Raw genomic sequence first — 15,998 nt, forward strand, 5'->3', positions numbered from 1 at the left:
TAGTTTTCCTCCAAAAACCTTAATTACATCTTGGTTTAAAAGTAAAGTTCAATTAACATCAGCTTGAACTACTCAGTAACCTAATAGTGATATCCTGTAAAGTGACTTTTAAAAAAGCCTCTTGAGAGACCCACTGTTCGCAATCTATTGGAAAATCTAAAGCGTTAAAGATGCTAGTCAAGAATTGCTATCAAAGAAGAGAAACTGAGGGTTATGCTCCTATGACCTGATCACTTGGCAAAAGTCAAAGTTATCATGGTGGACACTGTCTATTTCACAACTACAAAACTATTTGAATCCTTGATGAGAGGTTATCAATTCCAGTGCTTAATGCACATGAAAGAAAATGTTGACTTTTCTAAGACTTCATTGATGAGAAGGAATTGAAATATAATAAATGGGTTTTTATGATTAGCATTTCTTTCACTATAATAAAATCCAAAATAACCCTTACAGTATTTAAATTATTTTTACTTTGTCTGATTTATTTATGGGTCGTTAGGTCTACCCAGAATGCATACTAGGTGAGTTGGCATGGTTGGTGAAAAGGCAAAGATAATGGATGAGATACATGGATGCTATAATAAGCCTGAGGGAGCAAACGGGGATATAAATCAACATGTATGGGTCACCAGACAAGTGTACAAAGTGAGGTGAGTATCTAATTTTTAATTTAAAACTTTATACACCAGGCTCAAGTCCCAAGGCAGGCAGACTTTCTGCCCATCTGGCTCCATACCTGGCATCCTGCTCAGGTCTTCCAAGGTCACTTGCCAATTTTCCAATGCCCTGCACTGAAAATTAGGTGGCAGCCATTTTAAAAGGACAGGTTCACATACCTGGAAATTCATCTGTCTCTGCACACACCCAGCCCAGGAGAAACATTTGGATGCTAGGTGTGGCCAATCATGCACCAAAAAACATGCCTCCTCTGCCCTGAAATTGCATTGCCCACTTATATAATGATATTTCAACATGTGAACATAATAGGATTGATAACATTTAATGACATACAAAGTCACTTAAAATAATGAAATTATGAAACTTTATTAATAAAAGAAAAGAATACAATCTTCAAATTCAGCATGCACTCAAACCGAAAATCCAAGTAATGAATATTCATCAAAAAAATACAATGTTAAGAATGATTTCCTCTGCCCCACTACTAAAAACATCCTACTATAAGGCAGTTATGAGATTACATTCACTCCAGTGAAGCCCCTTAAGATCAACTTATATTCTTTATGTACACAAACCTTTCAATACAGAAAAACTCAGTGCTACACAATAAAATCCCATGAAGAATTAACATTTTTAACTGTGTTTCTTCATTGGCACAAATGTAAGGCATTTTTGAACCAGCTATATGATAGTGTTAACCATGTAAAAGAATTTCTTCAATAGGTTTCATACTGAAGACCATAAGTAATAAGAAAAGTAGGCCAATTTGAATAGGTTGTTAACTCCATTTTTCTCCCTGTCACATTAACACCAGACCCACCAAATGATCAAAACTCAGCCTTGAGCATATTCAATGACATAGCCTTCACCGCTCTCTGGAAAAGAATTTCCTCAAAAGGAAAGGCTTTCTCATCTCTATTTTAAATGGGAAAGCTCTTAGATTTAAATTGTACCCCCAGCTCTAGAACGCGATGGAAACACTCAGGTCTGGCAGCATGCACAGAGTGAGAAAAGAGAGTTCAGGCCAGTGAGGTGAATGGTGTAATAAAAAAAAGCAAATTACTGCGGATGCTGGAATTGGAAACCAAAAAGAGAAAATGTTGGAAAATCTAAGCAGGTCTGGCAGCATCTGTAAGGAGAGAAAAGAGCTGATGTTTTGAGTCTAACTGACCCTTTGTCAAAGCTGCCAGACCTGCTGATATTTTCCAGCATTTTCTCTTTTGGTTTCAGATTCCAGCATCTGCAGTAATTTGCTTTTATTCAAGTGTTTAATCCACTGCCACCTCTCTTCCAGGAATGCCTACCCTGTAGTAGTACTGCTCTTCTCTCAGACAGGGATTTCATTTGTCTCTCTCCCCCTGTCCACCTTCACTGCTTTCCTTTTCTCTGTGTTAGACAAGGTATTTACTAAGACTCGCTTCCACAGCCATATTTCCTTCCTCGGTGACTGTCTTCACCTCCAACTTACTCCACGTGGATTTCAACTCAAATTCAACCCTGCATGCAGCCTCCAGGATTACAGGTAGATTAGATTAGATTACTTACAGTGTGGAAACAGGCCCTTCGGCCCAACAAGTCCACACCGACCCGCTGAAGCGCAACCCACCCATACCCCTACATTTACCCCTTGCCTAACACTAGGGGCAATTTATCCTGGCCAATTCACCTGACCTGCACATCTTTGGACTGTGGGAGGAAACCGGAGCACCCGGAGGAAACCCACGCAGACACGGGGAGAACGTGCAAACTCCACACAGTCAGTCGCCTGAGTCAGGAATTGAACCCGGGTCTCTGGCGCTGTGAGGCAGCAGTGCTAACCACTGTGCCACCGTACTTGCACACAGCTTTGACAAAGGGTCAGTTAGACTCGAAACGTCAGCTCTTTTCTCTCTTTAAAGATGCTGCCAGACCTGCTGAGATTTTCCAGAATTTCCTTTTTAGAGGTGAATGGTGACCCTTCTTCAGAATAGAGGACACAATCTATTTTGGAGAGGTGTTACTCTTGACTCGAAACCTGAACCCTGCCTCCCAGTCTCTCATTATTTTCAATACCATACTTTCATTTTAGATTTCCAGTGTCAATATTTTGTTTTTGTTTTGCTTTAGGTATTATCTATCAAAGGAGCCAGATGCTTAGCAATTGCATGGTAAAGTATTAGGTAATCTCCCATAACCTCATAGTTCCCATATAAATATCACTGGCTATATAAGAGTTATTGTGGCATTTGAGGATGTGTGTGTTAGCTGCAGTCTTCAATTTTGAATGGGAGTTGGGCCATCAGTTTTCCATAGCATCCCAGCTCTCTAATGGTGCCATGTGGCTGATAATGCACACAAGTGGGCAATCTCTTGATACCTCATCTCAGCTGACAAGCTAACCTAAGTGAATCGTTTATTATTTGAAATCTTGGGATATTGATTAATAAACATAGCACAAATTAAACAGGTACTGATTTTGACAGGGCACAGGTGTGGAATAAAACAATCTGAAAATAAAAGTAAAGATTTGGATCTTCAACAAATTTCGAAAATCCACATTGCTTTGATATTTGTAGCAAACGGTTAGCGCATGGAAGTGCTCAAATGGGTTGTGTGTGTACTGACAGACACATTGTAGGAGGTGGCATCAAAACTTCCTCTTCGCGACCCGCTTCGTGAACCTGAACGAGAACCTGAACGCGAATTTGGTCCAGAGAATCCACCTGCATTATAAGCACTGTTAATTCCTTTTGTAGAAAATGATGCAGCTTCCAACATCCGTAGGCCAGTTTTATCTTCAACCATAGATCGATCTACTGCCTCTTTATATGAAATCTTCAATTTTGTTTTAGGACAAGTTAGGCTTTTTGAATGGCTACTGGTATCTTTCAGTTTCTCCGCTGTTTTGGCACCCATCAAACCTTTTCTTACTGCGTCATCAACAGTGATTCGTCCCGAAACATTTGGCACAACGAGTCCACCTGTCGCCATCTGATACTCAAGGAATCGTTGTCCGGCTTCATATGGTAACCAATTTTCTTGCATTGCTTCTACCGCAGACAGCCTTTTTTTGCTCTTCACATCTTCAAAACCAACGTATGCTTTCTGTGCTGGCTTTAATCTCTTTCCCATTTCTTCATCAATAATAGCCTGAGATACAGCATCGTGAATGAGCAGTTTTTGACCATTTCCAGGATTTATTATACCTCCTGTACAGGCCTGGGCTTCCAACAACCTTTGCCCTGTAATAGCATCAACAATGTTACGACGTATGGCTTCAGAAATTGTTATCTTTTCCAATGTTTCAATATCAAATATAGCTGCAATTGGACTGGCATCATCTAAAGATTCAAAAGATGTTACTTTAATAGTTGGGGATAGGCATGGATTAAGGTTTGTCAAACTATTTGGTGCACTTCCATTATATGTGCTGATATTAATCTTATCAGTGAACATGTCTGCAAACTGCGTAAGTGTCATACTTCCAGAACGGTAGTCCTCAAGACTCTTCTTATCAATTAAACCTTTCTTTAAAGACTCTTCAATGTCGTACTGATTACCAGTTTTTCTGTCAACAATAACTGTCCTTGTGGTTCCATCCGAACCCGTTATTGTTATTTCTTCCCACTCTGCTTCCTGTTCAGAAAGCTCTAGAAAAGTCTCATAATCAATCAAATCTTTATGGTAGGCTTCACGTACTGTCATTTCTTGATTTGTATCAGGATGTACAATTACAACTCTACGTTTTCTCACTGCAGATGACCTCGTGGTTTTGGATTCCTTTTTCTTGTCTCTCAGTGGCAACAAACAAAGACCTGTGGATTTATCAGTTATGCACCGGTCAACTAACTGAAGATAGGTCAGATTTTCTTCTGTGTTGGGATCAAAGAAGCCTTTAGTATCATCATCTGGATCCATCAAAATTTCATTCAATTTTTCATCAAAATAATTGCGTTTGTAAGCAACATCAACTGGCAAACGATGGCTATGCTTTGGATCAATAATTCCTCCAGTTGCAATTTGAGCTTCCAGCAAACGAATACCATGACAGTGCTCGATCAGGCCTTTCCTCATTGCCTGAAACAATGAGATGATGTTCCCAGTTTCTGGATCTTTATAACCAGTAACAGCCCTTTCTGCTGAAAGTAGTTTGCTTTTGAATTCTTGACCTATAATTCCTTTTGCAGCGGCATCCTCAACAGTCAGCTTTTGGTTATTGACAGGATCAACTACAAAGCCTGTGGCTGCCTGAGCTTCCAGAAGCTCGAGGGCTGTGCCCTGTCTAAGCAAGCCTTTCTTCATGGCATGGTAGATTGGAAGCTTCTCCTTTGTGGCTTCAACATATACTCCTGAAATGCTATTGCTGCCTTGCAGGTAGCCCTTATACTTGTTACTGATTTGCTCTACTGTTACTGTTCCATGCGCAAGAGCAGCAGCTGTATTTTTATCTATAACATTGGCTTCTACGAGATTGTCTATTGACACATCTGCTCTAATCCCTGGTATCATTATTTCATGCTTTTCCACTGGCAAAAGAAGCAAGTCTGTTCCAGGATCTGTTCTACAGGCCAACTTCAGTTGTTGATAGGACACTTTTGTCTTTGTATTTGGATCAACAAAAATTTTTGAGTCATCAAAAGGAGAGGCAAGTGTTTGGTACATTTCTGCATCAATCAGTCCCCTTTTATAAGCAAGCTCTTTTGGCAGATATACGCTGTTCACCGAATCAATTATCCCTCCTGCTGCAATCTGCGCTGCAAACAAACGAAGACCAGTCTCTCGGTCAACAATATCTTTCTTCATGGCTTCGTACAGGGAGATAACTTTTCCTGTAAATGGGTCTTTAAATCCAGTTGCAGCCTTCTCTGCTGCCAGAAGTTTGTCTCGATCTTTATATTCGACAAGGCCCACAGCCACAGCTTCATTCACTGTCATCTTCTTGTTTTTGTTTGGATCAATGATATACCCAGTAGCTGCCTGTGCTTCTAAAAGTGACAAGGCCACATCAGGAGTAAGAATATTCCTTTTCATTGCTTCTGACATAGAAAGTTTTTCTCCATTTTTCTGTGAGTAGACTCCAGCTATGTTCTCTAAACCACGTAGATTCAATTTAATTTCATCCGAAACATCCATCGTTGTTTTCTGGCCTCTTAACAGCTGATCTAAAGTTGATTTATCAATAAGTTGGCAATCATACAACTGGTTTGCTGTGACCTTTTTACGGACTCCATCAAATAGAAGTTTTGATGGATCAACTGTAACTATATTCTCTGTCTGAGTCTGTTTGTTGAAGGTTGGCACTTCTTGACTGAGTTTTTCTATTTCTAGTTTAGTTTTAATACGCAGTGCTTCCAGTTCAGATCTCTTTGCTCTTTCACTTTCCTCCAGTTTCTGTCTATACCTTTCTTCCGTCATTCGCAGTTCCAATTTCAATCTATCAATTTCAGCTTTTAACTGCTCAAATTCATTGCTGGTTTTGCCCTTTTCTAACTGTCGTATTTCTGCTTGATTCTTCCAATAACTTAGATCAGATTTAACTGCATCAATTTCATCCTGAAGTCGTTGCTTCAAGCGGGATTCAGCTTCTAATTGTGCCTTTATTCGACTTAGATCATCTTCATACCGTTGAAGTCTCGATTTATCCTGCTCTAAGAGCTTGATTTTTAGTAGGAGAGACTCCTTTTCTTGCAAAATCTCTTTTTGAACAGAATGTGTCTGCTGAATCATATTAGTCGCCTAAATGTTAAGGTAAAAGATAAATAATTATTTCTTTCCACATTTCAAAAGTGAAATCATCAAAATACAGATTTTTAAAATGATTACTTTAAACCAAATATATATATTTGCTCAATATCAATATTATTCTTCCAACTAGTTGTTTAATTTCAAGTTTGTGCTCCAGAGATTAATCTTTCAAATGAAAAACTAAGTTATTCTATGTTACCAATCTCAAAAATATTTCTCCTGTGGTTTAGTTATCCATTTTTAACGTTATAATTTTCTACTTTACTACGAAAAGTCAGGAATGTTTTAACATGCAACATTATGAGATCTTCATCAGAACAATTGCTAAGCAAACTTAAAGACTGTAAAGAACTGGAGCCTGTATTGAATGGGGAAGAGAGGCCTTGGAATATTCTGAATTAAATTCTCCAAAAAATCTTTAAGTCATTGTTTCCTCAATAACAATTGTAAGCAGAGGAGATACCTGGGCCCATTTTAGACAAACTTTCTCAAGTAGGGCCATTGCAAGGCTTACTGCTATTGCCCTTTCATATGTGACCACCCTTCTGAGTTTGTTGCTATGTCTTACTTCATCTGGAAGGCAGTGAAACACCATTTCAAGCACACAACTCTTCCTCCCACCCCTGCAAAACACCACAGGTCACTCAAATGCAACCAAACTCAACATGATACTCCATGTTTTTGCAGTTTAGGAATGTGTGATTTTCTGGTGTATGATACACACACATGAAAGATTAGTCTATTTGCAGTCTGGTCTGTTTGCCAATACTCAACTAAGGGCTAGAAAGGATTTTGGAAAGATATATCTTGGCAATACTCAAAGGATATTAAGATGAGAAATTCACATTTTATGAAAAGGCCAAGAAGAGAGCTATGATCATTCACCTAGTGGATACTTGATTTGAAAACAAGTTATACATATCATTCGATTAAACCTAAGAATACTGCAGAGAATGAAACAAGGGATATCTCTTTTAAATGCTTTCAGCATCAATTATAGCATCAATTCTCTTACACTGCCTCCTACACTTTATTAAGCTGTCATTTTCATTGCTGTTCCCCCATTCTACAATAAGAGAAACACATCACCATACACTTACAGGATATATAAATTGCATTAATGACCGTTAATCTGTCTCCTTTTCATCCTTAACAATAACAAGGATTGGATGGGACAAGTGGGGTAGTAAATTAAGGACATGTTCCACGAAATGATAAAGAAAACTCTTTCATTGCAATGTTTGTGTTTCAACATCTACATTCCCACCTACCCCCAAAAATCTAGGATTTCCTTTCCTAAACCAAATATGTCTCCTCTTTAAAAATAACAACTCTGAAGAAAATTCCCTTCATCTGTTTTGAAGGAGCAATCCTTCATTTGAAAATAGTGATTCCTAGTTCTGGGCTACCACAAGAAGAAACTTCATTCTATGTCCACTTTGTTAAGAACATTCAGGATCTTATGTGTCTCAATCAAGCCAGTCCTCACTCTAAACCCCGGTGGAAACAAGCCTTGCCTGTTGAACCTATCCTTTTAAGTCTCATTTGAGGTATCAATCTAGTAAATCTCCTCTGAATTACCTTCAATGCATTTACATCCCTCAATTTTGTTACTAAAATTACATAAGAGCATTCAAGGTGTGGTCTCATCAATGAGCAATATAAACAAAGCATGACATTCTCACTTTTAAGTTCAACTAGTTTTATAATAAAAGGATAGTATTCCACGAGTCTTCTTCTGACCTGTAACTGCATATTAACTTTTAGTGACTCTAGAACACTAAGATCCCTCCGCAATTCAGAATTCCATAGTTGCTTTTCATTTCTCCAGTAATAATCAACTTCTTCATTGCTACTATCAATCAGAGTGAATAATTTCATATTTTTCAAAATTATACATTATCTGCCTGATTTTTGCCTACTCACTAAACCTTATTTGTATCTTCTGACAACCATCTTATCTTTTCTTCACAACCTACTTTCCTACCTATCTTGATAACTATGTACAATTATAGTTAGCATGCCAAGACTAGTCAGAGTTAATTATAAGTAGTTTGGCCTCTAGCACAGAGCCTTGTGATACTTCTCTCACTATAATCTTACTAACAGCCCAGTCGTGCATATTGTATTTCCTGCCAGCCAATATTCAATACATATTAATAAGTTAACTCCTGTACTATGAGCTTTCATTTTCTGCAATGATCTTTGATGTGATATCTTACTACAATTCTTTCTGGAAATCCAAGTAAAGTATGTCTCCAGGTTCCGTTTTATCCACAGCATGTTACTTGTTCAAAGAATTTGGTTAAACAGGATTTCCTTTTGATGAAAGCATGCAGACTCCTCCCACTTACCTTGAGGTTTTCTAAATGTGCAGCTACAAATATTTTAATGATCAATTATATACATTCTGCATGACAGATGGCAATCTAACTTATCTTTAGTTTCCTGGTTACTGCCATTGTTCATTCTTGAATAAAGGGATTGTATTTGCTAATTTCCAATCTATAGGAACCATTCCTGAAAAGAGGGAACCTTTTGAAAGTTTAAAGCAATGCATCTAGTTCATTAGCAATCTCTTTGAGATTCTAGGATGAAGTCCATTCGGACTTGGAGACTAGTCAGCTCACAACTCTATCACTTCCCTTTTGGTTGCAGTTTCACCAAATTCCTCTATCCCTTCCACATGTTGGAATGTTTTTCCTATCCTCTATTGCGAAGATAGGATCAAGATATTTGTTTGTTTCATTTCCTTATAGTCTACTAAAGGAGCTAAACTCACTTTATTTACTCTTTTCCATTTTAAAAAAGCCCATAGAAACTCTTGCTGTTTTTACAACTCCAGCAAGCTTCATCTCATACGTTAATTTCTTCCTCTTAATTAACCTTTTCGGACCGAAACTAACAAAACCATTCTAAAAGGTGAAAGATTTAATTTAAGTCTATTTAATATATGTTAGCTGCATGATAGTGTAACCTTTTGCTATAAATTCTGCGTCTTATAGTCCTGTTCCACAACTTACCTGATGAAGGAGCATCACTCTGAAAGCTAGTGCTTCCAAATAAATCTGTTGGACTATCACCTGGCATTGTGTGATTTTTAACTAAACATATTTCCAAGTTAAGATGGTAAGTGTCTTGGAGCAGAACTTATAGGGAATTGTATTCCCATGTATCTGTTGTTCTTGTCCTTTTAGATGGTACTGATTACAGGTTTGTGCGTACTGTCAAAGAAGGCTTAGTGAATTGTTCTAGTGCATTTTATAGATGGTACACACTGTTGTTAATGTGTATCGGTGGCTGAAGGAGTAATTGCTTTTGGGCATAGTGCCAATCAAAAGGGATGCTTTGTGGCATCAAATTTCCTGAGTGTTGCTGGAGCTGCAACCATCTAAACAAATAGGAAATAGTCCATCGCACTCTTGACTTGTGCCTTTTAGATTAGATTACTTACAGTATGGAAACAGGCCCTTTAGTCCAACAAGTCCACATGACCCTCCGAAGAACAACCCATCCAGACCCATTCCCCTACATTTAATCTTTCACCTAGCACTACGGGCAATTTAGCATAGCCAATTCACCTAATTGGCACATTTTTGGACTGTGGGAGGAAACCGGAGCACCCAGAGGAAACCCACGCAGACACGGGGAGAATGTGCAAACTCCACACTGATGCCCGAGGTGGGAAATGAATCCGGGTCTCTGGTGCTGTGAGGCAGCAGTGCTAACCACTGTGCCACCATGCCACTTGGTGGACAGGCTTTGGGATTCAGGAGGGGAGTTACTCGCTGTAGGATCCTGAGCATTTCACTGCTCTTGAAGCCACAGTATTTATATGATAGTCCAGTTCAGTTTATGATCAATGGTAATGCCCAAGACGTTGATTTTTGGGATTCAGCAATGCTAATTCCAATGAATGTCAAGCGACAATGGTCTAGGTTCTCTCTTGCTGGCACTTACGTGGCACAAATGTTACCTGCCAAATCTGGATGTTGTCCAGATCTTTCTGAATATAGACTTGGACAGCATGGGTAAAAGAAAATCGTGAATGTTACTGAACACTGTAAGCATCAGCAAACATCCTCACTTCTGACCTAATGAAGGATGGAAGGTCATTGATGAAGCAACTGAAGATGATTGACCCTAGGCCACTGTTCTGAGCAATTCATGCAGAGATATCCTGGAGCTAGCCGAGTGGCTTCCAACAACCACAAACATCTTCCTTTGTGCTTGTATAATTCCAAATCAGTGGAGAGTTTCCCCCTGGATTCCCATTGACTCCAGATTTGCTCGGGCTCCTTGATGCCACACTTGGTCAAATGCTGTATTCAGTTCAGCTTTTGTCCATGTTTGAACAGAGGCTATAATGAGGTCGAGAGCCAAATGCCCTTGGCAGAATCCAAACCAAACTGAACATCAATAAGCAGTTATTGGAAATTAAGTGCTGCTTGATAATATTGTTGATGACCATCTTCCCTCACCTTACTGATTACTGAGAGGGTGGGATGGTAATTGGATTGGATTTTTCTTGCTTTTAGTGTACAGGATGTACCTGGGAAAAGCTCCTCATTGTCAGGTAGATGCCAGTGCTGTATTGAACTTGGCTCAGAGCATGGAGCACAAGTTGTCAGTATTATTGCCAGAATAGGTTCAGGGGCCCATTCTTTATTCTGAAACATCCCTTTAAATGTATGCAACCATCTCAACTGATCCATTCTATAGTATAGCATGCCAATGAGAATATTTTCACTTCTGCAATATTAACTAATTTCAGCCATCCTACAGTTCATCTGCTGCTGGCAAAACCCTCATCAATGCCTTTCAGTATCTTGAGACATTACTATGGTGATGTCTTTGTGGCTGGACTTCAATGCTCCACCATCTGTAAACATGGTGATTCAAAACTCCTGTGTTCTACTCGTGTCCTAACTAGCAACAAGTTCCCCTATTACGTGTTTCAACTAACTTAACATTGATCATAAGCCAGGAGTCACAAAATTAGATTAGATTACTTACAGTGTGGAAACAGGCCCTTCGGCCCAACAAGTCCACACTGACCCGCCGAAGCACAACCCACCCATACCCCTATATTTACCCCTTACCTAACACTACAGGCAATTTAGCATGGCCAATACACCTGACCCGCACATCTTTGGACTGTGGGAGGAAACCGGAGCACCCGGAGGAAACCCACGCAGACACAGGGAGAACGTGCAAACTCCACACAGTCTGTCGCCTGAGTTGGGAATTGAACCCGGGTCTCAGGCGCTGTGAGGCAGCAGTGCTAACCACTGTGCCACCGTGCCACCCATTAATGCTTAGCTTAGCTTTTAAAATTCTTATCCTTGCTTTCAAACACCTCCATGGTCTTGCCCCTTTCCACCTTTATAAATTGTTCCAACCCTACAATTCTCCAAACTATCAGTACTTCTCCACCTCTAATCTCCTGAGCATCGCTGATGTTGGTCACTCCGCTATTGGTGGCCAAGTCAATAACTGCTTAAGGCCTAACCTCGAGAACTGTATTCCCTAAACCTCTTTTCCATTCTACCCTCGTTTCCCTCTCTAAAGAATTTCTTGAAGCCTACTACACTGGCCAAGGCTATGGTAATTTACCCAAACTCAGTGTTACATCCTATTCTATAATGTTGCTACAAAGTACCTTAAGATCAGATGGGATGGGAGAGTGGTGATTCAAAGGTAGCAACTTGAAAACAGTGTTTTGCAACTTCCACCAACTACAATAATACTTAGGATTATAGAAGTTAGCCAAAACTGAAAAGTCTAACTTAAATAACATATATTGAATATATTATTGAATACATCTATTGAATATATAAATTTATCCTCAAGTATCAAGGAAGAAGCTTTGTAGTGGACACAGAGAAGGCTTCATTTATGTAGGTCATAGACTTCTTTCATGAGAAAATTTTAAAAACATTAAATCACAAGGGTAAAGGGTAAGAAAAAAGCCAGTACATGACATGAAACAATTAGAATATGCAATAAATTTAAGAACAAACAATCTTGCACACAGTTAGGTCAGTAAAGGATCAGGACAAGGAGCAAATAATAGAAGTCCTTAACACTTCTCTATCTCAAAATGATAAAAAGTGCTTTTAGTAGCAGAAAATGAGCAATTTAAAGAACAAGAGCATCAACCTTCAAATTGTAAAGAAATAAAACATTTCCATTTGGTATAGCATCTTTCATGATCTCAACATGTTTCAAATCATTTTGCAGACATTAAAAGTGCTTTTGAAGTGTGGTCACTGCTACAACACAGAAAGAGCAGAACCAGCAGCGCAGAGGTAATGACCTGACATCAGGGTTTAAAAGTAACGTCAAGTAAAGGGTATCTGTTGGCCACAGCACAGATAAGAACTCACTTCTGTGTCAGAAACATTCATAGTTAATTCTATTCACAACATTGGCAAGGGAAGTGTAAATTTGCAAAGATTTTCTTTTTATTCACTGGCACCATTAGAAAAGCTCATTGTAAGCTACCCTCAAGAAGGTATTGCTCTTGTTACATATTGCTGTGCTGTTAGAATTCTATTTTTGGCCCACCAGCAAAAATCAAACATCAATATTTTTTACAAATCAAGCTAGCGGAAAGGAACTCACATGAATCTGGCCCTCTTATTCTTCTATGTGAAGCTAACAGCTTTGTTTGTTTTTGAGACAGATAGAATCATAGGACTTATATCACAAGGTCACTCGTGCTCAAAATATTCTCAGAAGATATTACGTAAATGTTTTATTTATATAAATGTAGTTATTCCTGGAATCTGATCATTTTGGTGGGAGTCTCCAATCTCATTGCAACCTTGGAAATAGATCATCTGAATTGAACAGCATTAGTTGTGCTAATTTCCTGAAGGTTTTGATGATTTTCTGCCCAAATAACAGCATTTGTTCAGATACAGCATTTAAAGTCACTTGACTGGCTATAAATTGCATTTTGCTGACATATGGATCAACATTTGTGAAATAATCAAATTTATAACAAATCCCTAGACATAATGTTGAAGTTAATTCGCAATTGCCTTAATGCAATTTTTAAGATCGGAAACAAAATGTTAACCTCTGTATTTTCCTTTATCCTCTGGGCTTGGAAGAAAGTAGCAATAACTACTGTAGAAAGTCAGTCATTGTCTCCAGTAATTTTAATGGAAACCCTGGGGGAATTATATATGCAGCCATTTTATGAATCACTCATGTTAGATTAGGGAACTTCAGAAATTCTGCTTCAATTCATGTCCACAATTAAGGGTAGAAAATGTGTTGCTGGAAAAGTGCAGCAGGTCAGGCAGCATCCAAGGAGCAGGACAATCACCATTTCGGGCATAAGCCCTTCTTCCTGCGCTTTCCAGCAACACATTTTCAGTTCTGATCTCCAGCATCTGCAGTCCTCACTTTCTCTCACAATTAAGGGTACCCAACTAAGAATATCTGAAATACTGCAAGGAAGTGAATGACATTAGCTTTGACATTTTCTTTAAAAACACAGTAAACATTGTTAATAAGACTAATACAAAATACTTCACATGATAAAACAGTAAAACTTGCATGTACCTCTAGAGCCTGCTTTTGGAATGTTTCAACTTCCAGTCTCAATTTTTCCCTTTCATTCTTTAACTCATTAATTAGCCCTTGAAGGTCAGTGGTTCTTTTGTTTGTTAGTTCAAGTTGCTGCCTCAATTCAGAGATGGTTCTTGATTTATCATCTTCTGCATCATCTCTGAATCTCTTAAAATCATCAAAATTTGATTTCAAATTTCTCAACTCTTCTTCCAGCTTCAGTCGTTCTTTTGTGAGGTTCTCTACCACTGAACGCAGTCTGTCTATTTCACTTAGACTCTCATTCAAAGCCTTGGTTTTTTCTTCACTAGTTTTTTGGACATGCTCATATCTCTGACAAGCCTGTCTTGTACTTTCTTGCTCTTGACTCAACTGGCGACGCAATGTTTCAACATCAGCATACAGTCTATTCAATTCTCCTGTGCTAATATTCTTCTCTTTCAGCTGCTGGTCAAAAGCTTTCTGCTGTTTGGAAAGATCATCTTCAACTTTTTTCTTCATGAGTGAGATATGATTAATTTGTTCTGTGAGCTGCGTAACTGAGAAAGTATGATCCTTGCATTTTTGTTCAAGGCGCTCAGCCTCTTCCTCAGCCCTCTTTCGCTTTGATGATTCTTCAAGTACATTCCTTCTTAATTGTATTAGTTCTTCATCAATCTTATATTTGGCATTGTTTGCTTCCCTTATATTGTTTTGCAAACGTTCAACTTCTTGTTGCAACTTAGATCTTTCTCTGGATACTTTCTCATGTTCTACCTTTATGACTGTAATCTCTTGTTCTGTAGTTTTAAGTTTGGTAATTTTTTCTGTGTCCTTCTTCTGAAAATCAATTTGCTGTTGTTTTAATTTATCATTTTCATTCTCTAAATATTTCCGCTTATTGACTTCTTCGTCTAATAAAACTCTTAGCTTTTCAATCTCCTTTCCTTTGTCTTGGATAGCCTTGGAGGTATCCTGCTGAAGTGATTTAAGCCTCAGTGTTTCATCAGTTTTAAGTTTTGTGAGTGTTTGAATTTCTATTTCAAGTTCCTCTCTCCTCCTAGATTCCTCAATACAAACTGACTTCTGCTGCAAAGAATCCTTTTCTGCCCTTTTTCTATTGAATTCAATTTCTCTGATAGAGCTTCTTAATCGTTCTATTTCTTCCATGAGATTCCGTTTCTCATTCACAGCTTTCTCCAATTGAATTTTCAAAGTTGCAATATCATCTTCCTTTTTTATAGTTAACTTTTCAACTATGGTTTCTCTCTCATGAACCTCTCTTTCAACCCGTGACTTTAAGATCCTGTTTTCCTGCTCATACTTGACCCTAAGCTCATCTAGTTCACTTTCAAACTGTCTCCTTTTTAAAGACTCTTCCTGAAATGCATTCTTAAGCCTGTCTAGCTCTCTCTCTTTGTCTTTGATTGATTTCTCAATCTCCAATTTTATCAGCACTATTTCATCCAGTTCCTTTTGTTTAATTCGGAAAGCACTGTCATGCTCATTCTTTTGCTGATCATACCAGTTTTCAGCTGCTTTTCTCTTCCTTCTTTCCTCATCAATTTCAAGTGTCAATTTTGTAATCTTCTCATTGATTTCTTTTATTTGGAGAAGGTACGAGTCCTCCCTCTGCTTGATGGTATCACGGTCCAATTCAACATTTCTCTTCTGCTCCTCTAGGATCATAATTCTTTTCCTGAAGTCTGCATACTCAGTTTGAACTTGGCTCAAATGTTGATCAAGAAACCTCTTCTGCTGAACACTATCAGCATTCTCATCTTGGGCATGTTTAAGTGCCTCTTCCAAAAGTTCTATTTTTGTGTTTTTTATCTGTATAATTAAAATTAGATGGAAGCGGCCTGTGATATTTTGCTTTGTATCCTACATCTTTAATATAAACATAAATTCAACAAACTAAAAAGTTATTTACATTTATAACCTTAGATATAGTTTGAGAGCAAATAGTTAAGGCTGTCCAAATAATAAATACGTTCAGTTTTTAAAATGACATGAGAATATATTGGATA

General features: G+C 38.3%; 1 protein-coding gene across 3 annotated transcripts in view; it reads right to left on the reverse strand.

Annotated features, from left to right (window-relative positions):
* Positions 1 to 1,022: 1,022 nt before the first annotated feature.
* The window catches only part of LOC132813460 (desmoplakin-like), a 71,946-nt gene continuing 56,970 nt past the window's right edge, over positions 1,023 to 15,998 (reverse strand). For 2 of the 3 annotated variants that reach the window (XM_060823156.1, XM_060823161.1), the window contains exons 23-24: positions 13,984 to 15,801; positions 1,023 to 6,396 (exon numbers count right to left, since the gene is read on the reverse strand). In XM_060823156.1, coding sequence (XP_060679139.1) covers positions 3,244 to 6,396; positions 13,984 to 15,801 — 4,971 coding nt within the window. In that variant the 3' untranslated portion in view covers positions 1,023 to 3,243. The remainder of the gene's footprint in view (positions 6,397 to 13,983; positions 15,802 to 15,998) is intronic. The other variant, XM_060823162.1, reaches the window with a different exon arrangement.

The sequence above is a fragment of the Hemiscyllium ocellatum genome, chromosome 4, assembly GCF_020745735.1.
Source record: "Hemiscyllium ocellatum isolate sHemOce1 chromosome 4, sHemOce1.pat.X.cur, whole genome shotgun sequence".
In the NCBI taxonomy this organism is placed as follows: Eukaryota; Metazoa; Chordata; class Chondrichthyes; order Orectolobiformes; family Hemiscylliidae; genus Hemiscyllium; species Hemiscyllium ocellatum.